Source organism: Hydra viridissima, unplaced genomic scaffold (assembly GCF_058129835.1).
Source record: "Hydra viridissima isolate aposymbiotic clone 2 unplaced genomic scaffold, HvirCarnegie_v1 scaffold_2, whole genome shotgun sequence".
Taxonomy (NCBI): Eukaryota; Metazoa; Cnidaria; class Hydrozoa; order Anthoathecata; family Hydridae; genus Hydra; species Hydra viridissima.
This window is the reverse complement of record NW_028324301.1, coordinates 17,256,525-17,282,611: the sequence shown is the minus strand read 5'-3', so window position 1 is coordinate 17,282,611 and position 26,087 is coordinate 17,256,525. Positions and strand designations below refer to the sequence as shown.

Below are 26,087 nucleotides of genomic sequence, written 5' to 3'. Positions count from 1 at the left end.
AGGTCTTTTTTATTATTGACGGAACTTTGTTTACACGAAAAAAGTACCCAAATTTACAAATGTTTATCTTGGAAAAATGATGAAAATCTGTCCGTGCCGACAACTAATTTCCTTTACCTTGGTGTAATTTGTTTAGTAATTTGTCAACGCGTGAAGTAGTTACTTTATCCTGAACAGTCTTATTAAACAAATGCTATAAAAGTTTAAACTAATACCACATGATCAGAGTTTCTGTTTAAAAACTGTGGGCAGCCATTTTGATAGGTTCTTTTGTTGACGAGTGAAAATTTAGAGTTTGTTGGAAACTCGCATGGCTCGCTGATTTCTGCGGCCTCTTTGATATAAAACAATAGGTTGCACGTCCATCTCTTATAGGTCCATGAGGTTATGTAATGTCCAATACCGTTTGTTACTGTATCGCTTAGTATTGACAATCGTTAATCTTTTTATCGCAAATAAAGTTGGAGCCGTAATTTTCAAACTTTTATTAGAATTGAAAACAAAAGTTAATTTTTTAGCTTTGCTTTGAAAGCAAAAAAATCAACTTTCGTTTCTAACTTCCAGTATTTAAGTTAATATCTACCTACGACTCCAAATTTGGGATTATATAGATATTAAATTATTTTAAAAAGGAAATAAAGTTAATCATTAGAACATATTATTGTATATATTAGAGAATAAACAAGGCTGTTTTAAAAGCATATTAGAAATTTGAACTTAGCGATCGTCTTATTTAAGTAAACAACTTTGGTTTCGAAATGAACTGCGTCAGAATTAACGCATTTTTTGCATAATAAAAGCACTGTAATTACCAAAAGTGTAGAGATATTTATTTTTATATTGTAAGTGGAAGAATCCTTGTTTCTGTTTATCAAAAATGCTTCTTAGAATAAAAGTGTATTTATAAGTTTGATCAATCTAATTCTATACAGTTAATATGTAATCTGAATTTAAAACTAACTTAAAAAGTATACTTTATTTTTGTGAACTAAAAATTATTCTTGTTATGATAGGCGTTATCAACAAACTAATTCTTAAATGTTTTTATACCAAAGTTGAATTACTTTTTATTTTCATGTTTTAATAAATACTTGCATACATGAAGTAATAAATAAAGCTTCGTCGTTGGTAAAATGTTTGTTTTACTTGCAGTTCTTGCTCTTTGCAATGCCTTCCCTCTAGAAGAATATCAGTCTGAGGTAAACGATGTTACGTGAGTTATATATATATATATATATATATATATATATATATATATATATATATATATATATATATATATACATATAAACACATATATATAAACACATACACACACTCATACATTATTTTTACTAAATTGGAATGATCTGATTAAGATCGACGAGAGCAAACCCGATGAAGATGTGTTTTTCAAGCATCTCACTGCTTATGGGTTCAGTTGGTCAAATTGTGGTAAGTAGATTTTGTCGATGAACATCGTTATTGGTTGTTACGAGGGGTTATTCATAAAATAAGCTTTACTTTTCAATATAATCTCCCTAAATTTTTATACACTTGGTCAAACGTTTTTCCAAGAATTCTACGCCATCATTCTTAAACTATTCCGGTTTGTATGCAAAACTGCAGTTGTAATATATTTGACATTTTAGTAAAATTTCTTATATATTATTTTAATTTTTCTAATATATTATATATAACTGTAATTTTGCTGGACTTATTTTCTCTAAGGTTATCATTAAAAAGTCAAAATGAATTAAATTTTATCAAGCAAACAAATTTTTACTTGATGTTCACGTCATTGAGCAACTCATTCCATTTTTAAAATCATATTTAGGAGACGCGTCCATAGATCCTGTTGTAGTAAACGCGATGGATGTTGCACCTGATCCAATAATAATACCAGGTGATGTGACGCTGAGTTTAAACACAGAAGTTAAAACCACCATTGAAAAACCCAGTTCTCTTGAGGTTGTAGTAAAAAAAAATTTTTTTGGAAAGTTCATTGAAGTCCCTTGCGTTGATAACCTTGGTTCATGGTAAGTTTACACACTTTTTTAAAGTACAAGAAGCAATAAAAATAAAATCATTAATGATAATCTTCCATAACAAAACAATTTCACTTAGCATATTCTAAAACATTTGCTAAGTTCACTAAAATATATTTTTTTTTCAAGTACGTATTCAGATCCATGCAACCTTCTTCAAAATGTCACTTGTCCACCACAAGTGTTGGCGGTTGGCTGGAACTGTAGGTGTCCACTTCCTCAAAACGAAATTAATATAGAAAAAGGAATCTTCAAAATTCCAAAACTAAATTTGCCAGCTATTATTGAAAATGTAAGGATAACACAAATTTTAGATTAACTTTTTCGTTATGAGTAATTTAACAACTGTGACAAAAAGAACGTTATAAATTGTTTTTAGGGAGATTATCAAGTACAAGTTACCTTGAAGAATGGCGATGAAAGAGTATTGTGCTATGAGGTCAAATGCTCGTTGCAGAGTGCAGAAAGCTTATTGTGAAAACATGGCTTTCTAGCAACATTTTATTTGTGGTTTTTTTTATAAACAATTTGTATACTCTTCGTCGTAAGCGTTGATAATTTTTGAAAAGACAATGTAGAAGTAATTATTAAAATAAATTCTTATGTAGATGAGTGTCAGAATTCGGTTACAAATGTAAGTAACAAAGGTATGTTTAACTAAAAAAAAAATCCTCGAAATCGAAAATAGTTATTGACTATCTATTTAAAATTTGGAATTTAAAAACCGTTAGTTTAAAAATTTAAGGAGAGTTACAAATTTGAATTTTAAAAGGTTTTGTTGAACATGTATTGTGAAGAAAAATATTTTCTATTAATAACCAATGACCGATTACAAGGTTCCGTGTCCAGTCGAACTCAACAGAAATCTTGATAGATAGCTCTCAATTTTAATTCACTTAGTTTTTACACCATGGAACTCGATGGACTCAGCTTAACGTGGGCTATAGAGATCGTCAAGGATACAGGCTCTCTTCTTTTTAGTGCGTTCAAAAAAAAACTAAGTACTTACCAACTGACTGTTCATAGTGATTACCTTAATGAAGTTATGAGAATTAGGAGACATTCATAGGTTCAATACTCTGGAATTTATACGCATTTATTTGCTTTGTAAAAAGAAATTAAGTTAAATTTTTATTTTATAAAGATTTAGTAATACTTATTATAAAATGAAACTAAAAGTTCTCTAACAGATTTTTTATATTTAAATATATAGAATATGATTGGGTGGGATAAGATTAAGCTGTAAAGTAGAATTTCTAGTAAGAACAACACGCTCCAGCAACTCTTGTAATTAGTGTAATAAACAAGAAACTTCTCGGCAGTTCTTTAAAAGTAAAAAACCACAAAACGTCGAGTTAAAATAATATTACTTTGCGAAATATATACAAAGACTTCGTGATATATACCTGTATTACTTCGTGATATATATCCAAAGACAATTACGATTTATACTGAGCATTAAAAGAATGCAAAAGGCTAATCATAAACTAATGTACACTATTGGTTGTAAAAAAAAAAAAAAAAACCAGACCAAGTTTCAAAGTAATTGTAAAGAAAAAAGAGAACCTTTTATGAATTAATTTTTTTTATATACCTTTCTTAAACAATTCCCTCAAAAAAAAAGCCATCACAAAATAAAATTACGAGATTATATTTAATTACATATCAAAAAGTGTTTTTTTTAGTTTGAACAAAAAAACTTTCCCATATTTTGCCATTATTCATAAAAATAGAAAATTTCCAAAATGTCTATGAATCTTTCAGCTTTTTAATTAGAGTAAGCAGGAGGAGGGGCAATCTTTACTACATCATCATAGGATGGAAGTTTAGTCTAAAAAAAAGTACAGAAAAATAAGTAAACAACAAAATAAATAAATAAATATATATATATATATATATATATATATATATATATATATATATATATATATATATATATATATATATATATATATATATATATATATAAAAAACTAGATAAAAAATAAATTCAGATGAACTCTTTTGTTCACTTACTGCAGTGTCAATACTTTCATGATTTAACATTTGTGGAAGTTGCACTAGAGATTGTCTTTCTTCATAGCTCTTACAATACTTGTAACAAGACCATACAACAGTCATCATAAAGTACTAGTGTAAAAGCAAACAATCAATCATACTCTGTTTAATAAAAATCACTTTTTTACAACAATTTAGATTCCTCCCCTCCCTCCAGCCCTTTCTAAACAAACCTATAAAAAACCAAATAACCATAATTTAAAAAAGTACCTTGCTAGTTAACGTAACTAGCCAGAAAGTAACCAAAATATAGCGGAACTTCTCAATGCTCATATGTGAAATACAATTTGCATGCAAGTATACTTCAGGCTTTTTAAAAGAAAAAAGTAAATCTTCAAAATGATCTAATTATAACTAAAATCTTACACATTTAATCCTAATGCATATAAAAGTAACAAAAAATTTTCATTAGAAAAAAGCAATAAAACTATTTACATGATTTTCAATGAAATATTTCACTTGGGGAGCATAGCTAATCATCGTGGCAGCAACCATCAGAGTTACTGTAGCATCAAAAACTTGCAAACAAAAGAAAGGAAGAATATAACCTGACTTTCGCTAAAGGAAAAAATTAAAAAATTAAAAAAAAAAAAATTAAAAAACTAAATAGAAAAATTATTTAAATCATAGTGGAGCTAAGTTATTTCTTTTCAAGTTTAATCATTTTTAACTTGAGTTTATTAATTTAAGAAATATCTCACTTTTAATTTGAGTCTATTATCTAATTAAGTTTAAGATATTATATTAGATAATCATGTTAACAACTTTAGTGGGTCAGAAAAATCTAAAAGCATCAAATATAGATTTCATACTTCATATTTACCATAAAGCATTTAATATGGGAAACATCACTTTTGAGCATCCCATAAAAGTTGTAATATAAGAGAGGTGGTAACTGTCAAGATGGTTTTACAAGTTAAACCAATTAAATGTGCAGTTGTGTTCTGAGCCCTCTTTAAAAAAAGTTTAAAGGTTTAGATCTTATGCTTATTTATTCAATTTTACCTTAATGGCACCATAAATCAATGCAACAATTATAATGAAGCAAAGAATGATCACACTTAAACCAATCAGTTGATCAACTAAATCAAATTAAAAGAAACAATGTTAAACTGTTAAAAAAATAATTCAATAGGAAATACTTTTAGATAAAAAAATTACCTGAATGGTTTGAAGAAACCTGCCTCACATTAGAAAAATACCTCCATTCATTTAACTTTTCCTTATGCTGTAGCATTACAGTAGTTGATGCTATAAGCCCAGCAGTATTTACAGCCTTGATGTTAAAAGTACAGACTATTTAACAGTTTGAAACCAAGTTAAAAAAGATAAATAAAAAAAATGTATATAACATCAAAAAGAAAAGGAAAAAAAACATTTTTTACCATACAGAACAATCCTATAAGAATTGTTCCCAATCTCACATCCATACAAATACAGCATTGAGTTGGTTTTACCCTGTCATCGGAAATACTCTGTATTCGAATATTATCTTCTAACTTCATTTTTATTAATCTTTATAAAGGCAATCAAAACTTGAAACTCTAAGATCTAATGGTTACTCTTTACATTCAATTTAAGAAGGTATTATTAGGATACTTGTTGCATAGAATTACAATACCAATTTCATTTTTGATTTAAGAAAGATTTTGAAACAATGAGAGATACTCACGTCTGAATAACACAAGTGAACATGTTCTCACAAAATAAGTTTGTAGAGAAACCTTTAATGCAAAAAGTGTGCATAATTTTTATACAAACTTTAAGACATTTGCTAACTTACATGTTAACTCACTAAAATAATATTTAAATTTTTAGATATTAACAAACTAACAGACAATTCTACACGGTGCAGAATTAAATTGAACATCAAGTAGTTTAAATCATTTTCGATTTTATTAACACTTAATTCAGAAAAAAGTTAGAAAAATAAACAACCCACTTGAATCATATATTTACATATAAAAATGATAATAAATTCAAAGATAACCAAACAAGTCGAAAAAAGTTTATAAAAAACGCAGGCGACGTTTTTTATCAGTTCATTTTTATTTTTGTTTGGAACATGAAAGTAAGCCGTTTACATAACTTGGCTTTTTATTTTGTTTACCTCAAGCTTTGCTCACTTTAAATTTATGTTTTCACGTCGAATTTATTTTCATAATGTATGCACTATTAATTTTGCAAAGAAAATGTGCGCACAGACATGGGTTTGCACTGCATTTTGGGCAATTAAACAAGTTTTCAGTCTAGTTAATTATTTTAAACTGGACTAGCATTTAATGAAAACAACCTCGCTTTAACAACTTAATTCACGAGAACGAGGTTGTATACGATTAAGGAAGCAATGCTGCTCTGATATATACGATTTATACATATGGCTAGGGAAGTCAAACCGAAATATAAATATCTCCAGTGATTAAAAAAGCGATATAAAAAAACTTGTTATTGCATCAGTTTTCGTCGTTTTTTTTTTTTTTACAAAAAATTCATTAAACATTATCCGCACGTATAATACAAGTTGTTACTTTCTCTTATTGCAACCTAAAAATAACTCCTTAAATAACACAAAATTATCATTTACATAGTACCATAAGTCCGTATAACATTTTTCTTAACTTATTGACTGATGGTAAGGAACCTTATTCTTTTAACAAACAGGATTTTTAATTTTTTTATGTTTTCTTTAACTTTTTAGTGTGTCCATATTTTAGAGCAATCTTGTTTTTGTTTGTTAGTATATACAATATGTTCATATGCCATTTTATACTGGTGGTTCTGAAAATTAGTTAATATTTTCAAATTTAATTTGTAAAGTTATTTAAAATCCATTAAATTAATGTGAAAAATTAAACAAATTTATTAAAAACCTAAAAGGTGATGAATTGATTTATGATTTAGATTTGAGATTTTAATTAAATTAAAATTTACTAAATGATACCCAAGATATACTAAATAAAAGTTTTTTAATGTTTGTTATGAAAATAAATGTTAAATTTAGAATCCTTAAGCTTTTTTTCTCCTGGTAAATCCTAAAAGTAGCATTGTAGTCTATGGAACTAAGAATATATTTTATATTAAAAGTATTTTAAATAGCATAATGTTCCTGTAATATACACATGATATGTAATGTATGTATTAGAGGAGCAAAATAATATTTTCTGGGAATATTAAGCTTTGAATAGATAATGCCAAAGACACCTGTATCCAGTTTTGGACCTATAATCAACAACAATAAAGATTTAGGAATCAGTGTTCCTGACTCTCAAACATACAATTCTGATACAAAAAGTAGCAAGAAGTTTACAGTGAGTTAAATGCACATATATTTATTTATATTAGTATTCTTTGAAAATTAAAAAAGTTAATACCTATTCATGCTCATATTTATTTTATGATTGTTGTTGCACTTAAAAATATATGTTGATATATGAAACTGAGTTAAACATGGTATTAAATTTTATACCCATAACTAAAACTAATTAGCTAAATCTTTCAATGTGTAATGGTTTTGATTTATTGTGAGTATAATTATTTGTTACTTAATTTACCAATGGCTACTATCTGCATTAAAAGTTATGAAAATTAACACTGAATGATTATGCTGATAAATGACTCATCTTTAGGAGAAATTTACAATTGTTAATGTCTTTGGAGAAATTTACAATTGTTAATGTCTTCTATTGTACTAAATATCCTAATATATTTTAACATAATATTGTATAATACTTTTCTAGGTATACAAAGTTTTAGTAAAGACTCCAGAAAAATCATTTTTTATATTTCGTCGCTACAATGAGTTCCACACACTCTATGATAAGGTATAGATTTACACATTAAGTATTCAAGCTAAGACCTTGATTAAGCATTCAAAATTGCATATTGCTTGGAATTTGCTATCTTTTTTTTTAAACAGACTTTTATACATATTTGAACAGTATCTTTTGTAAATCAATTTGAACACATCTTACAATTCAGATAACTTAATTTAATGAAGGCCAAAAGCCCAACACTTTATTATAATGAAGCTCAATGCTATTTATTCCTTTTAAATCAAATATGTTATCAGATATCTATCTATCTAAATGTTCAGCCCTATATAATGTTTCATAAAAAGAAAGAAATTCTTGTTTTTAAAAACTGTTAATACAAATCTTTTTCTTTATCCTTTTTTTTAATTTTCTTTATTACACTGATAAGTATAAGAATTAATTGCTAAACACTTCTAAAGTAATGCTTTAGTAAATAATTATTATTCAAAACTATTTATTAATCTTTTTCCTAAATTATTGCTTTTAGCTTAAAAAGATTTACCCAGAGCTACATCTAAAACTACCTGGCAAAAAATTATTTGGAAATAACTTTGATCCTGGTAATTTTTCAATTAATTTTTCTCTTGCTAAAAGTGACTGATTTTTAAATATGCTGTTTTAAATACACTGTAATTGTTTTCTGCATATAGAGTTTATAAAGATGAGGAGAGAAGGGCTTAACGAATTTGTTTCTAAAATATTGAGCATTCAAAACTTGTCAACAAAGTGAGTTTTGTTTTTGGATTAACATTATACTAAATGCCCACAATATTTAAATAGTTGCAAAAGGAAGTTAAGGGGAATGTAATAAACCTATGGGGTAAAAGATAAATTGTAATTGAAAGCTTTTATTAAAAAGTTAAAGTATGTAGAGCTGTGTGAGATTTAGTTAAGTGCAGTAATTTAGGAGTAAAAGTTTGAGCTATGGTTCATGATAACATTGAATGCTTCGTACACTCATGTAAATCAAAGTTTTGAAATCATGTCAAATTAAACATAATTGAAAATTCTTAGCAGAAACTGTTTTTTTGTAGGTCTATGAAATCGATAATACTGTGTATTTGTTTTCATAAGTTGCAAAGAATTTCTCAAACAATAATCTGAACCATGGGTTGTAAGAATACCTTTAGCGGTTGGTAACATTGAATAATATTCTTTTTGTAATCTTCAATTTCTTTTGAATTATAATGATTTTTAGTTTCTAAAACAATTTTTGATAGCAAGCAGTTTTTTTTTTTTTTAAATACATTTTCTGCTAAGATTAGAGTTTTACCACTAGCAGAACTTGTTTGCTGATTTTTCTGTTGTTTTTATTGACATTATAAGTTCTATCAGGAAGTAAATATAAAAGTCAAACAATTGCTAAGTTTGTATTAAGTATTGTTATCTGGTATCATATTTGTTTATCAAAGTTAAACATTTTGTGTATAAAAATCAATTATATTTACTAAAGTGGGTTGGTTTTAAGAACCATACTCAGAGAAGTCAGAGTTTAAAGACTTCTATTTATCTTAGTTAAATAATATTTATATTTGATGCTATCTTTTATATTGATGTCTTTTTTTAACAAAAGCATTAGTTTAATCTCATTGATTCTTTGTTTTGCTATATAATCATATTATGAAAAATTATTTTTTTAAGTATAAATTACAAAATATGTATTCTACATTTATCTTGAATATTAGCAAATCTTTTTCTAAATCAAGTATAAATTTAACTTTATAATTTTAAAATCTATTTACATCATTTTCCAATTTATATCATCAAACAAAAATATCAATTAAAATTTTACTGAGAGTTAAAATGTTTTTTTGAATTAATTTTTGTTTCATAGTCCTGATCTTCGAGAATTTCTGCAACTTGATAATCCTCGCAACACTTCAAATGAACTAGATGAAGAGGAAAGCCAACAAGAATTGAGTGTCGAGGCACTGGTAATAGATATATGCTGTGCATTCAACTCTTATTATTTATTGATGTTTTTCTAAACAGTAAATATTTGAATTGTAGCAGTAGCAAAAAATCTTAAAAAATTTAAGCATGACATGAGTAAATTTTATGCATTTGTTCAGGTGAATATTAATGTTGGTTTCTACCTTTCTACCTGATTAAAATATTATTGTTATATTCCAGTTTAATTTTAAGTTTCTAAATTCTTAAAATGCTTCTGCATTTACTTTTCAAACTTTTTTAGCAGTGTAGCATTTAGTTAGTATTTGTTTTTTTAGTCATCAGATATGGAGAAAGTTGATCTAGGACAATCTGAATCTACTAAGTAGGTGGTTATTATTGTGTTAAAACTTTTATGATTTCAAAAAGTTATCACAAAACTCAGCAATAATTAGGGGTTAAGATAAAAGAAAATGTAGTTTGAAGCAAACAGTTTTAATTTATTGAAAGGTAGTTGTTAAACAAGTATTCTTATAATTTAGGGCAAAACCTGCAGATTTCTTGTTTCTAAAAGTTATTGGAAAGGGCAGTTTTGGAAAGGTGTGTTCTAATTTGCTGGTATTTTTAGAAAAGGTTGATTTTAAAAATCATTTTAAAGTGGAAATATATTAATTGTTAGATTTAAATTTACAGGTACTTTTGGCAAAGCACAAAGCAGAAGAAAAGTTTTATGCAATTAAAGTTCTTCATAAAGCAGCAATTCGAAAAAGAAATGAGGTGAAATTGATGACAATTAGATTTTTAATTGTCATTTTTTTTTTCATTTTTTTAAAATTAAACATGTCTATTAAACAATTTATCTCTATGATTCTTCATACTTTTTTTTTTTTTTTTTTTTTTTTTTTTAAGTAAATGTGCTGTCTAAGGTATGTAAATAAAAAAACAACAGTTACTTGTAAGTTATAAGATGTAAAGATATATAATATAATTCATATTGAGTTTTTGATGGTGATAAGAATAAAAATTTCTTTACTCTTAGAGACAGTTGTAACATACTACTTTAGAACAACATCTGAATTGTTTATACATGTTGAAAAGTTAAAGAATATACTTGAGGTCTCTAGAAAGTTTTGGGGCCTTAGTTTGTTGCTGGGTCTCAGAACAATGTTCTAACAAAACTCCATCTAGGGGTCCTAGTTGGATATGAAACTGCAGTTTTACTGCCTATACATGAATATTAAGATTTTGTTAAGAAAATTGAAAAGTTCTGCTGATTTGTATGCTGAACAGTTAGTATAAAACAAATCTGTTTAAAGTTTTTTTTATTTTAAAATTTTTATTTTATTTCGTTTTTTTGTTGTTACTAATTTATTAGTAGTATTATTGCTACTATTATTATTTGCTGTTATTGTTATTATTATTATTGTTATTACTATTATTATTATTATTATTATTATTATTATTATTATTATTATTATTATTATTATTATTATTATTATTATTATTTATTATCACTGTTATAATTTATTACAATAATTATATTTATATTTTTTATATATAAATATAATTATTGTAATAAGTTACAGTATATTAAGATTCATGTCTTGTATTTTTTGTGATTGAAATAATAACAAATCTTTATTCTTGTGATGATTTTTTTTAAACTTTATCTATTTGCCTTTCTCATTCCTAATTTTTTTCCAATGCTTGTTTTTTTCACTCTTTTACATAATAGATAGAATTTAAAAAAATTATTTCAATCAGAAAAACATTTTCTTATTTTAATTTGTAGTTTCTTTTTTCTTAGAAATAAGTAATAACTTCATAGCCATGCAACTCAATATTATTTAGTTTTTATTGTAATTTCATATGCTTCCTTACATTTCTCAATAATAATCAAAATATTTCTTGCAGCTATTTGAAACCTTGTCTTTTTTATACAAATCTATAACAAATTTATTTGTTGTACCAAGCTTTATATGTACTTAGTCCAGCCATAAACACTGTTAAATATTTTTGATTATAATAAAAAAGCAGTGCATCTTACGATTTTTTTTTGGTACTGCATTTAAGCATATCCAACTAAATGAAAATAGCTGTAGAAAATAGTCTGTGAAAGCAAAATGCCTTCAATATTACACAGGATTTAAAATGTGAAAGCCAATCATGGCAACACTAATGGAAAACATACATTGGAAAATTGCTGCTACTTCAATGATTGTTTCAAACTCTCAATCTAGGTTTTGTCTACTACTGGGTATGCCTTCAATACTGACCAAAAGTTTATTGTGAAATGATGTGTAATGATAAGTTTACTGCAAAAAATATTTGAATAGTTCTTTTATAACATAATAATACTTCATAATAATATTTAGCATATTTCTTTCAAAAAAATATTGTTAACAATAAACATAATTAAATGCAAAAAAAAAAAATAGAAAATAAATGTATAATAAAAGAAAAAATACACACTTTGTTAATCTAACTTGATAAATTTTCTTTTTTAACATTTTATTTTTGATATATTGTAATTCAATAAAGTATTCTAGTTAAAAAGAAAGAACTAAAAAAGCTTTTATTTTTCTTAAAAGTTATTAAAGTTTTATTTTTCTTAACAGTTATTAAATCTTTTTTTTTTTTAGTTTCTGACTTTTACTTAATTGTTTTAAAAAATTAACCTAAAAAATAAAAAGCTTTATGTTTAAAATAAAAACTGATGTCTACAGAAATTATTTGGTATTCAAAAGATTTTCAGATCTCCACACCCTATGCATCTATGCATATTTTAGTTAAATCATTTTCCAAAATTTTTAATTCTTTTAAATACTATTTAGAAACAATTGGTAAGGAAACATATTTACTACATTTATAAGGCCTCCACTTCTACATCATATTAAAGCTTTTACTTTTTCACTAAGCCAGAAGTATCTTTGCAATAGACAAGATCTCCATCCTCAGCAAAAACAGTGTTTGAAGCTCTTCTCTCTATTGATACTTATAAAGAGAGAAAGATTTCTCAGTTCATGATTGAGTTGTTTTTTTTTTTTCTTTTTTTTTTTTAAACCTAGAAGTTCTGATGCTTTTGAGAGTCTTAAATCTGTAATTAAGTTGTTCAACTTAAGAAGTTCTCTGTGGATCATCAAATAAGTTTAAAGTTCAAACTTTTAAAAGAAGCATTGTCATAATAGTGATATTAAATCAATATTATATGATATAAATGTAATATCTTATGTTATTAAGATATTATATTAGTATTAGATGATATCCGATATGTGATTGAGTTCTATTTTAAGCCTTCCATGACTTTTTGCTAGAGCTTCTGAAATGATACTTAGAAAAGTTTGAGCCTGTTGAAATATAATTCTAAAAACATCAATTAACTTATCAATATTGTAAAAAGGTAATGTTACTTGTACTTTGTAAGCTTAATAAAAGTTCTGTGTTTCACAGTAATTAGTAAATGTCTTGAAAATATTAACTTATTTTATGCTTTCAATGATTTTACTTAAATTTTGGAAATCTGCGGTATATTCACTAACTTATCTTGTTTATTACATTTTGAAATTATACTAAAATAGCAACAAAACAACAAAAAGAAAAAATAAATAAAAAAAAGGAAAATCATAGAAAAATCTCTTACTATTATAAAAGTTTGAGTAAAAAAAAAATTGCTTTTTTTGAAAAAAAAAATATTTGTTTTTGAATATAGTAATCAGTTTAATCGCTAGTGTTATCATATATATATATATATATATATATATATATATATATATATATATATATATATATATATATATATATATATATATATATATATATATATTTCAAAAATAATGTGTTTTTGTAAATGTATATGTACTTATAGTAAATAGTAGAAATCTTTCTACTTAGTTTTTTATTATTATTGGTTTTCAAATATGAACAGAAAATTTCACTAATTACAATTCAATTGATCTGTGTTTTGTATTTAGGCCAGACATATAATGGCTGAACGAAATGTGCTTCTGAAAAATGTGCAACATCCTTTTCTAGTTGTAAGTATAATTTGTTTTTGAACTAAAAATGGATGTTTACATTGTTGTTTAGTTTTTACAGGACATTTACTGCTCAGTCAGTGTATTCAAATATAAATATAAATTGCAAACTGGTTGTCTATTATATTATACTGCAATATTTGATTTTACCATTATAACATTTGTTTTATGCCTCTTTTTAAAAAAATGCTTGTTGATGCTTGTTAAGTCATCAGTTAAATTAAGACAGGTAGTTAGGGCATTTTTGTTGTTCAGTTTTATTAATACAATCACAGCCTTTTTATATAGGCATCCATAATTATTTAAATGACATTACTTTATAATTTTTAAAGTTTTACTAATGATGGAAACAATTAAAAAAGAAAATCACCTGAAATATATGCTCTATTACTATTAATTAAAGTTACATCATGGTGTTCCTACAAGGTTTTGAGGAATGTTTTGGGTCATTATCTTCTTGAAAAACAAATGGTTCAAACAATTATCATTAAGGAATGACATGGTTTTTTAAAATGCCCAAATACAATCATTTTGTCATTATTCCATCTATTTTAACAATTTTACCAGTATTACTACCACCAAAATAACTCCACACCAAGACACTATTTCCACCTATTTCATCATCTGTTCACCAACTCTTCTTCAAACAACTACTCTACATTTGAACCATAAGTTTGGTACTTTGACTCATCAATCCAAAGAACACATTTCCAGTCATTAACAGTTAATTGTTCATGTTGTTTTGCCCACTGTAGTCTTCTTTTCTTATTTTGCAGCTATTCTACCACCAAGCCCTGCTTCCATCAATCACCACTTCACTGTTGTTACAGATATTGGGAACTATTCATTCTATTTGTAATTTCTGGGGTAGTTAATTTGTAATTTCTGGGGTAGTCTATTTCTTTTACTAGTGGTAGCAATTCTTCTGTTTTTAGTAGTGAAGGTAATTTGCTGATGTCATGATTTTTTCTGATTGATATCACTTCCTTTTTCTTCCTTTTTTTAAATAATATTCCATACTGTTGAAAAATAAATTTTCTTGCAATTTGTCCCATATTTTTCTTGCTACAATATAAATATTGCTGATTGTATTTCTACTGATAGTTCTTATTTTCTTGCCATTTTATATTCTAAAATATAAGCTTTAGTAAAAATAATAAGAAATAAAAGAAATATAAAATGAAAGCATTTTTTTAAAAATCTCTGTTATATATATTGAATAATTATGGATTGTAGTGTATATAGCCTTACATTTTACATTTGTCATGTCAATTTTTTTAAGAGGCTGATTTTTAAAACTTTTACTCATCAATTGACACTATGTTTGATAAAAAATAAAAAATCTCATGTTTGTTTACAAAACAGGCTACTAAAGCTGTTCCAGTGACAAAAATGATTTGAACAATTTTGATCTTTTTTTGAATATTTATTAGTTTGGAAACAGTTCATTAATAGTTCAGACTAGGAAATATTGAAACATTTTGTACTTTGCACCAACCATTATATAGACAATTTTATGAACAGAGGTTAGCAAATTAAATTGAGAGCTAAATCTAATACCTTCTCTGCAATTTTTTAAAGAACTAAACTATGACCTACTTTATATTCGGTATATAACTTTTCTTCCGCCGTTTTCTGATGATGTCATTAGAGATGTGTGGTGAATAGAACTGTTGGATCTAAAGTGTCATTTAGCAACTCTTTATGTCTGTTGAAAGCATCATTTCCAAACATGCGTTATATTCTACTTGCTTCATATATTTTTAATTGCTTTAAAATGTCAGTTTATGAGCCATATTCTTGTCATTTGTGAGAAGTTTTACTTTACGCCTTCAGTTCAAAGAAATATGCCGTACAAGTTGAAGACAAGGGATGTTGAATGGTATTTGTTTGCTTGTTAACAGCTGCTTTATGATGTGACTGGGGATGAAAAATGGGTCCACTACAATAATCTCAAACGCAGAAAGTCATGGAGTTTGCTCAGCCATGCTTCCACATTGACAGCCAGACCCAACATTCATGGCTCCAAGGTTATGCTCTGTATTTGATGGGACCAGCTCAGTGTAGTGTACTATGAGCTGCTAAAGCCAAGTGAAACCATTACTGGCAAATGGTATTGAACTCAACCGATGCGTTTTAGACGGGCACTAAAGGAAAAATGGTTGCAATATGAGGAAAGGCATGACAAAATGATTTTGCTGCATGACAATGCTCGCTCCCATGTGGCGTGACTGGTGAAAATGTACTTGGAAATGCTGAAATGGAAAGTTCTACCACACCTGCCTTATTCTCCTGATATTGCTCTATCTGATTACCACCTTTTCTGATCAATGGCGCATGATCTGGCTGATCAGCATTTTGGTTCTTACAATGAAGTAAAAAATTGGATTGTTTGCTGCTAGATAGATGGGAAAAAGTAGTGGTTAAGGATGGACAATACTTTGAGCCATAAATCGTAGTACAGTGGAGAAAATAGAATTAGCCTCACCTTTATTTTTTGTTCTAATTTAACAAAAATCGCAGTGAAACAATTATTAAGTCTTTTATTTCTTATTATCTTCTACTGCAACTAAAAAGTTTATAAATTGGTATGTTTAATTAATTACAAATGGAAAAAAATTAAAAGTATTCAATTTGTGGAGAAAATTGAATTAGCCTCATTAACGTTATATACAAAAAAATAAAGAAAATATTTTGTTTTTACACTCATTTAACATTTAGTATTGCTTCCTGAATTTTTAATGACTTCAAATAAGCAACTTGACATACTAGTCACAAGATTTTGGATAGTTTCTATAGATATTTCATTCCAAGCTTCTCTGATACAAGTTTTCAGGTCCAAGGTGTATTCAAATTGCTTACCATTTTCATAAACCTTTCTAGAAAGTATTCCCCATAGATTTTCAATTAGGTTAAGATCTGGACTACATGCGGGCCATTCCATTACGTGAATATTTTTTTCTCTAAACCAAGCTTTTGTAAGGTTTGAATTATGGATAGTAGCATTATTTTGTTGGAAAGTGAAATTTTCACCCATCAATTCCTCACCATGTTCAAGCAAACTTATTTCTAATAAGTCAATGTAGTCCTGTGAATTCTTTTTTGTTGAAATCCATGCCAGTGGAAGTTTTCCAGTAAAGGAAAAAGCCCCCTAAACCATAACATTTTCACCACCAGTTACAACTCATCCGAGTTTCTTTCTCTTTTTGAAGATTGTCCAAGTAATATTGATAGCCATTAGGACCATCTAGATTGAACTTTTTTTCATCTCTGAAGAGAACTTGATGTCATTCTTCTTGCCAAGACGTGTGTTCTTTTGCAAATTGTAATCTAACTTCTTTATGACGAGCAGTAAGTTTTGGTTTTGGTTTACGCTTTTTCCAAACTGTGTTTGGATCTTCATTTAAGATTTGTCTCACACGTTGAACAGATACAGATAATTGTAAATCAGCACGAGTTTGAGATGCAGTCATGTGCTGAGCAGCAGCATGAAGTACAATAACTCGTTTAGTACGATTATCAGTTTTACGTTTGCCACCACTTCCCTTATAAGTTCCATAATTAACGTCAATCTTGAAGTAATTATTAACCACTTTTGGAGATCTTTTAATTTTCTTTGCAATTTCCCAATTAGATAATCCTGTATCTTTGTATGCTTTGATTGCTGCTAATTCTTCACTTGTTAAACGCTTACCACATGCCATTTCAAATTAAGGTATCAAAAACCAAATGTTAAAAACTTTATGAGCACTGATTTCACAGTCTTTGTTTAACTTACAAATAATAATAAAAAACTAAGTCACAAATGCGTATCACTAGATCAAAATACACAAGTAAACTGAAAATAATTATTGAAGAGGCTAATTCTATTTGCTACCGCAAGTATCAAGTCTTATACACTTTATGGTTTTATCAAATGTACCACAATTTAATTATGCTATATTATAATCTAAAAAGTTGCTGTTTGTAACAATAATTATATGTGTGTGGATACAAAAGATGCACCGCACAAACTTGCTTACAGATTTACAAAATATTGGATCAGTAGATGGTGAGGCTAATTCTATTTTCTCCACTGTATAAATTTTTGAAAATAAAGACTTAAATTTTGAGAAAAAAATGGCAGAAGCAAGTAATACACCTAATACACAGTCAAATATATTGAATTTCCTTAACATTTTACTTTTGATTATTTAAAAAAACTAATTTTCTTTATATATCATTAAATTGGTCATAAATCTAAGAAACACAAATCACCTTTTTTTATGTGAGAAAAACTGTTTTCAGATCCCAAACAAACCTATCCAAATTTGAAATACACATAGTTTATGTTAGAAACACAAAGTTCAGTCAAAAAGAATCCTTATCAATTTATCTTATTTCAAGTATTTCTAGAATGAAATACTTAAAATCATCCAAATTGTTTAAAAAATAAAAGTATTTACAAAAATAAAACAAGTTAGTTAAAAAATCTAATTCAATGATGCTGTTATTGTCAATTCACATATTTCAGTAATTGGCCTCCTTAATCAAGGTGATCAGGGTTTCTTTTGTGCCTGGTCTATTGACCAGGCTTCAAGTTGATTGGTCACTTAAAATATCAAATGCCCTTAAGAGCAATAATTTCAGCAACATGTTAGAACACTACATAGGGTTTTTGGCAACTGAAACTGGGAGCTGAAAGTATGAGTTCTTTATGTCATGTAAAGTTATGTTGAAGATATGTAGTGTTTAATGCCAGTCCAAAGCTGGGGCTAAAAACACTTGTAAAATGTTGAATTAAAATGACAAACCCAAGCATATGGTTTACTTTTTCTCATGACAATTCTTTGGAAAACATTCATATTTTTTAAAAGCTTATGACAATCATTCCCAATAAACTCTCCACCATGTTAAGGTTGTAATTTCATTTTGAGAAGTATGGCCAACTTTTGTCTTTAAGCCAAAGCTTTAGCATTGATTTGTAAAGATGATTTTGATTGATTATGGGAATAAACTCAATAGCTTGTTTAATATCTTCTTGATCAAACAATGAGTTATGAACCATATTAATAAAATCCTTTTTACAGATTATATTTCCCTTTTCTTTCTCAAAGAATTGCATCCTAAGGGATGTTAAGTTTTTTGGAGTTCCTTGATCTTTGAGCTCATCGGATTTTAGATCACACCAGCAACAAGAGGTGTTTGCTTTAGTGAGGCTGAATACCACAGATGATATTGGCTAACTTCATATTACATGCAATAAAGAAAGGCAAATTTACTTAAAATTTGTATGACACTTTTGTAAGCTTCAGAAACATTTTCAGCAACACCACCAAGTAGCTGACACTTGGTATTTGTTTCTTGTTCTTGTTTTACAGTTAGTAGACTTTTGCCGTTTAAAGCAAAACTTGTTTTGAAATTTGACTTTAGCCATTGGAAATAACACTCAAGCTAAACTTAAGGAAAGATCCTCCACCGTCAATACCCAGTTTGTAAATAATGAATTTGTTTTAGTCATATAACTTGGGAAGAGGTGAGTCTCTAATTCCATCCTCATGCTTTTGTATTATTGCTTTGCAGGAATTGCATTATAGCATAATTTAAATGGAATTTCAATAAAAAAAGACCTAGTATTCATTCATTAATGAAATGGTAATTTGTATAGTATCTAAATATTGTATCTTCATTTATTGGTATTTTTTCCATATTTAACAAGAAATTTAGTTTTAAAAATATATATAAAGTCTAAATAAGTGAGAAGTGACTGTTGATAAGGGGTTTAATTATATTTACATTTTAATGAAGTATTTTTATTCATGTTAAATTTTTTTTCCATTTTTCACATTAAGTTTTTTTCCTCTTTTTCCTCATAAAATATATAGAATTTCTATATAGCTTGTTTAAAAGATAAGTTTCATTTTTTTAAAAAAAGTTTATTTCTTTATGATCCTGCAGTATTGCATTTTGTTTCTTATAGTAATGACTCTTAGATTGAAAAAGGTTCCCAACTGGTGTTATAGATAGATAAAATTTAACCTTTAGAAATACCAATAAATTACTGGTTCACTAGTATTAAAAATAAGAATTAACAAAATATAAAAATTTTTTTTTATTTTTTTTATTTTTAATTTTTGGTAGGTTTGCTATTCACAATATCATTTGATGAATGAATTTCTTTTAAGTTTATGTGAAGGATTAGGTGCAGAATAAAGTTTAGCTTGTCAATTACTAAAGAAAGATGAGATCAAAGTGTTAAATTTCTATGGGTATGTTGATAGAAAAAGAACAAGATATTCATATTTCAATATATTATCATGTGTTGGACTCATCTTTCTGCTGAATATATTTGCAGTGGTTTTGCTATCCTTGATCCAGCCAATAAGATTATCAAAAATAGCTAAATGTAAAACTTAAGAAAAAAAATCATTTTTGTGAAATAAATTGAAAAATGTCATTCAAATCATTCTCTTTATCATGTTTGAAAATCAGCCTGTTAGAAAAGACAAAGATAAAGCGGTCATTAAAAAGTTTTTGTTATTTAAAGGAGCTTTGGTTAGAACATTAGTCATTTACACATTGAAATTTTCTTTTTTTACTTTCTAATGTTTAAGGTTTTGTTTAACATTTCAGGGTTTGCATTATTCATTCCAAACAAATGATAAGCTTTATTTTGTACTTGATTATGTGAATGGTGGAGAGGTAAGTTCTTGGTTGTTTTATTATTTTTTAAGAACTGCATATCAGAAAGTGTTTTAAAGAGCTTTAAAATTGTGATTGCTTTGCATTTTAAATGATATCTTAAACTTGAAATATATCAGTAGGATTACTGGTATTATGATATTGACGATAAAGTTTTTTTTAAATAAAATTTGTTGTTAAAAAGCATTTCTTTAAAATTTAAACATGTGCATAAACACCAGGGTAAACAACTGTTAGGAAAGTAATTATTAGAAAAGTAATTCTTAAGAAAAAATATTTTTATTAGGACAAAAATTAAGAGAAAAGTTGCACTTTTGATAAAAAAATCTGAAAAAGCATACTTTTCATATTTCATACATTTGTAATTTTTATAAATACTCAAAGTGATGTTTCTTTTATGGTTTTGTGAATTCGTAGTGATGTTTCTTTTAGAATTTGGTGAATTCAAATTGATGTTTCTTTTGTGGTTTTGTGAATTCAAAGTGTTTTTTTGTTTACAGAATTATTTTAAATTTTAGTTGTTCTTTCATTTGCAAAGAGAGCGCTATTTTCCTGAGCACAGGTTGAAATAAAATAGTTTTAAGATTGATTTTATCTTTTGCTAATTTTAACAATATTGGTATTTAAATGAACTTTTAGTTTACATTTCTTTTATCAGAGCACGCTTTTATGCTGCAGAAATTGGTTCAGCTATTGGTTATCTTCATCAACTAGGTATCATTTACAGGTATACATTAAAGTTAGTAGCTTATATTAAATGGATCATGTTACACGCTTTTTGTTGTTTTTTTGTTTGTTGTTTTTTGGTTGTTTTGTTTTTTTAACTCACAACTTTAATCATCTACGCCATCAAATTTTTATTTCAATCAATTGTTAAAAAACTATATTGTTGATAGAAATTAGAGTACACCCAAAAAAAGGTATGCAATAAAATAAGTCATCATTGGTGCAGATCTTAGTTGTGAGAAATGTTGTTGGTTAAAAAACCTAAATTATGTAGTTTCTTTAATTTTAATAAAATTACAAAAGTAGATCTTTTAATACAAAAAATATACTGATGACTGTTTTCTGTATTAAGAGCTTTAGTTTTTCTGAAAATTTTAATTAGTGTTTTTTTTTTTTTTTTTTTTTTTTTTATAGAGATTTGAAACCAGAAAATATTCTGTTAGATTCACAGGTATCTTTATCTTATACTTGAAAGAAATAAAAAGAGATTTGGCTACCTTTGGTTGATAAATTTTTTATTAATATTTTCAAATTTAGGGTCATGTGGTTTTAACAGATTTCGGTCTTTGTAAAGAGGGAATTGAACCTAAAGGCACAACCTCAACTTTCTGTGGCACTCCAGAGGTGATAATGGCTTTTTTAAATGATAAAAATTGTTGCTTTCAGTAATAGAAGAAACTAGTAAAATGTAATATTCCCTTGGTAACAAAAGTGAAAAAATTTTAATAAAAAAATTTATTTTAGGAAGTGGTTGTGTTTCAGGAAAATTCATGTTTTAAATTTTTATTTTTACAAAGTAGCTTGTTTTGAACAGTGAAAATTGCAAATCCTTTAATTTTAACTTTTTGTTCTTTTACATAGTACCTAGCTCCTGAGGTGCTTCGAAAACAGGCATATGATAAGTCAGTAGACTGGTGGTGTTTGGGTGCAGTAACATATGAGATGATGTATGGGCTCCCACCATTTTATTCACGTGACACTGCAGAAATGTATGACAACATATTGCACAAACCTCTTCGGTTAAGGACAAATGTTTCTCAAAGTGCAAGACATTTGCTTGAGCAGGTTTGGGAGACACAGTCATGTTTTTTTTTTTTGTTTTTTTTTTTAATTTTTAATCAAAAGGTAGTAAAAATGCTCATCAGTAAAATACTAAGAACAAGTTCAAAAAGTTGCTAACTTATTCTGGTTTACTAAAAAAAGTGATAAAAATTATGTGATGTCATCTTAGAACAATCAATAACTTGCATTTTATTATTTTTTATTTTACTTGACTCTAGAAATAGTTTATATATAAATAGTTAATATATATATATATTTTTTTTTTAGCTGCTTCAAAAAGATAGAACAAAACGTTTAGGAAATTCTAATGCTGATTTTGTAAGTGCATAAGAATTTCATATATATATATATATATATATATATATATATATATATATATATATATATATATATATATATATATATATATATATATATATTTAATCTATTTTTCCAAAGCCTTATTTCTTTTATCTTTTACTACTAAAAATTTAAGGTTGTTTGATTTTTTCAAATGTCATATTTCATATTAATAATAAAAATTTATTAAAAAACATTTGTGACACTAACCAAAATATGAACTATAATTTTAAGTTCTACTCTTAAAGAGCACCCACTACAAAGCTATTGTTGATTTGTATTTACTCTCAAGTTGTGTAATTTTATTTTTAGGAGGATATTAAAAGTCATCCCTTCTTTAGGACCATCAACTTTACAGATTTATATAATAAAAAAATTGATCCACCCTATAATCCAAATGTTGTAAGTCTTTATTTTTTTTTTTAACACTTTTACATTAAGCACACAATATGTATGTATGTATGTATGTATGTATGTATGTATGTATGTATGTATGTATGTATGTATGTATGTATGTATGTATGTATGTATGTATGTATGTATTATCCTACTATTGTTAACATTATTAGTTATTAACTTTAAAAACCTACTTATTTTAGAGTGGCCAGATGGACTTAAAGCATTTTGACCCAGAGTTTGTTAGAGAACCTGTTCCTGGTTAAATTTTTTTTTTTTTTTTGCTGACAATTTTTTCTCAATTGTTATTATCACTCTTCTTAATTAAGATTTAGTAAGATTCTTAAGATTTTATTAATTAAAGAATTTACTTCCAGCATCTGTGACAAAGGTCGGCAGTCAAATGGTTTCAGCAAGTGTCGATGATCCTGATGATGCTTTCTTAGGATTTACTTATGTCCCTCCTACAGAAAACCTTCAAGAATAATACTGAAGTTTATATGATTTGATAGTTTAAATGATTATTTTGCTTCTTGAGCTTCAAGTCAAGATGTTTTTTGTTTACATTTTTAAATAATAAAACGTTGTCTATATATGGTATATTATATATGTTTATGTATATGAGTCGAATTAAAGGGTGTAGATTATTTTAATTCGCCCTGGAAATCATTCCCTATATAATTTTTATAACAATGTTTGTAATGAATTATTCTCTTCTTAAAGTCTTGTCTAACATCATTAAATAAAAAGTCTTTTCTTTTTTTATTGCTGTGAATTTTTATTTTCAAATACTTGATTTCTTCACGTAGTTTTTTTTTTTTTTTTTTTTTCTTTTTTGTTGCTTTTTCTACTTTCGGTTGTTATGATAGGGATTAAACACAATTGGGTAGTTTATTTTTAAGAAACTAAATTATCCTTGCAAATGAAATATTTGCGACATTTTTGATAATAAGAAAGTCTCAAGGAGCGAATGTTCTACTAACGCTTTGAAACTTGGAAATGTAATTAGGTGAAAAATAGATGTTAGAAATATTTTTTTATAATCAATGCTTAAAGATCCTTTTTTTAATTATAATTTTAATTATAATGCCATTGGGTTTTTTTTTTTTTGTTTTTTTTTTTTGGTGTGACATTTTAATTTGGTAGCTCCTCTTTATAAGGGTATTGCGAATACGTTTGCGTTTACACGTTTAATTAACACAGTCGTCTCATTTCCTTTTCTTTCGTTATGTTTGTCTTAAGCTACAGTTTTTATATTTAAAAGCTATAAGGAATGATATTGAGGAAATGTCTTCTTGTAAAAAAAATCACTTTTTATCTTCTGTTAAGTAAAAGCTATATGTCCAAGTTAAGTCAATACTGACTAATGGTTTTTACGTCATCACTGCATCAATTTTTAATACACTTACAAATGTTGTGTTCATTTACAAAAGCAGTATTTTCAATTTTGTATTAGTGAAACCGCTATTTTTTTTTTGTTTGACAAAACGCATTTTAGGACGTAATACATATACACTAAAGAAATCTCTTCTTTTCGTTGGTGGAGTCGCTTTACATGTTGAACCTGTAAAAGACCGCTAAATACTTCTAGCGATAATTTTCGACGGATCATGAAATATGCTCTAGTTTACATTTTTATGAATGATGAATTAGTTTATCAGATTGACAGTTACTTTATGTAATTATTATGCAGATTATGGTTTTGCCTGTAGTATATTTTTAGCCAGAGTTTTGTTTCTTTTTCCAATTGTTATTAAAAAATGTAGTGTTTATTGTAAATTTCATTATTTAAACACCGACAATCAGAAGAATACTGATCTAATATCTGAGTTTTAAGTAACTCAAAAAATTTGTGAAGTTGTTTTGTATATTTAAGCTCGTCTTCAGAAATTTTAAAATTCATACGGCATTTTTTTTTTTTTTTCTTAGGGGCTGTTTATATGGATAAAAGCTAGCCTGTTTGCCGAGATCTCGGCAAAAAAAAGTGAGATCTCACTTGCCGGGCTAGCTCTCTTAATCATATAAACGCAAAATAAAATTAAGTTGAAATAAGGACGACGTCGTGATCTCGGTAAACGGGCTAGCCCTGCAAACGAGATAGCCCGCTTTTCATATAAACAGCCCCTTAGAGATTTTCCTATAAAAGTACGCTTAGGAAAAAAAATTTTAAATATCATTCTGATAAAATAGTATCTCGAGACTTTTTTTTTTTTTAAGAGTCAAAAAAAGTGGCTGCCCAATGTTCCACCGCTATCTTTACTTCTACCAAACCAGTTTTTTTGTCTTAATTGCTTTAGTCACGCCTTACCTGTAAGTTTTGTTGAAAGCTTACTGGTTTATTAACTTTTCTACAAAGTTTTTACCGCATATACTCTCTTATAAGTCAATAGATTTTTTATAAATTATGACAGTATGCTCTAATTACTTAGTTTTAAAATATGTTTACTTCAACTTAGACGCAAGTTCTCAGTATGAAGAAAAAAAAAGACTCAGAAATGTTATCTCGACTTAGATGCGGGGTCGACATACGCGAGTATATGCGGTAATCGATAATTAGATGTAGGGTCGACATGCGTGAGTGTATACGGTAATCAATAATTGCGTCGATTTGTTGAATGATCACACCTTTATGCTTATCCGGAATTCGAACGATTTTTTATATTTCGGATATAAAGAATTAAAGTCTTGCTATATTAGCTGATATAAATAAAAGATGGCGGAATACATTAAACAGAATTGTTTTTTACATTTTCTAATTCTTTCATTAAGTGTATGTATTATGAGTAATTTTTGGAACTTAGGTTAACTTGTATTTTAGAAATGAATAAATGTTTTGAGTTAAAAAGTTAGAAATATAGTTTATTCAGCTAAACAAGCTCTCAAAAAAATTTTAAAAATTAAACTAAGGTAAGTATGGGTATTAAGGCCCACCTTTGTCGAATGCGCGGTAAAGAAATGCTGATTTTTTTTTGCTGCCAGTGATAAAACCAGATAACTCTAATATTTTAATGTCGAAAAAAAGTTTCACAATTTATTTTTTCCCTAACTTTGGATTAGTGGGC

The 26,087-nt window shown here is 27.0% G+C and overlaps 4 protein-coding genes across 6 annotated transcripts in view; 2 read left to right on the top strand and 2 right to left on the bottom strand.

Annotated features, from left to right (window-relative positions):
* LOC145194661 (E3 SUMO-protein ligase ZBED1-like) overlaps positions 1-26,087 on the bottom strand; it is a 244,672-nt gene that overhangs the window by 41,528 nt on the left and 177,057 nt on the right. The window lies entirely within an intron of this gene.
* On the top strand, positions 771-2,636 carry LOC149892259 (ganglioside GM2 activator-like). Its single transcript, XM_090077126.1, has 5 exons — positions 771-1,199; positions 1,359-1,434; positions 1,817-2,018; positions 2,157-2,319; positions 2,407-2,636. The coding sequence occupies exons 1-5, from the start codon at positions 1,134-1,136 to the stop codon at positions 2,503-2,505; spliced, it is 606 nt and encodes a 201-aa protein (XP_089933252.1). The 5' UTR covers positions 771-1,133; the 3' UTR covers positions 2,506-2,636.
* On the bottom strand, positions 3,378-5,672 carry LOC145184535 (lysosomal-associated transmembrane protein 4A-like). The gene is made up of 7 exons (XM_090077125.1): positions 5,471-5,672; positions 5,247-5,361; positions 5,091-5,167; positions 4,521-4,643; positions 4,296-4,394; positions 4,044-4,157; positions 3,378-3,858 (listed from the first exon to the last, which is right to left on the bottom strand). The coding sequence occupies exons 1-7, from the start codon at positions 5,588-5,590 to the stop codon at positions 3,796-3,798; spliced, it is 711 nt and encodes a 236-aa protein (XP_089933251.1). The 5' UTR covers positions 5,591-5,672; the 3' UTR covers positions 3,378-3,795.
* Positions 6,360-24,753, top strand: LOC145180614 (serine/threonine-protein kinase Sgk1-like). 3 transcript variants are annotated; one of them, XM_090077118.1, is made up of 19 exons: positions 6,360-7,393; positions 7,823-7,906; positions 8,385-8,457; positions 8,548-8,623; positions 9,732-9,831; positions 10,126-10,172; positions 10,330-10,387; positions 10,481-10,564; positions 13,759-13,821; positions 20,434-20,502; positions 21,021-21,064; positions 21,161-21,229; positions 21,643-21,679; positions 21,766-21,852; positions 22,090-22,293; positions 22,558-22,608; positions 22,942-23,031; positions 23,229-23,286; positions 23,403-24,753. In XM_090077118.1, the coding sequence occupies exons 1-19, from the start codon at positions 7,274-7,276 to the stop codon at positions 23,510-23,512; spliced, it is 1,524 nt and encodes a 507-aa protein (XP_089933244.1). In that variant the 5' UTR covers positions 6,360-7,273; the 3' UTR covers positions 23,513-24,753. The 3 variants fall into 3 exon arrangements, with proteins under 3 accessions (XP_089933244.1, XP_089933246.1, XP_089933245.1); XM_090077120.1 differs by lacking the exons at positions 6,360-7,393; positions 7,823-7,906; positions 8,385-8,457; positions 8,548-8,623 and adding an exon at positions 9,495-9,602; XM_090077119.1 differs by lacking the exons at positions 6,360-7,393; positions 7,823-7,906; positions 8,385-8,457; positions 8,548-8,623; positions 9,732-9,831 and adding an exon at positions 9,909-9,969.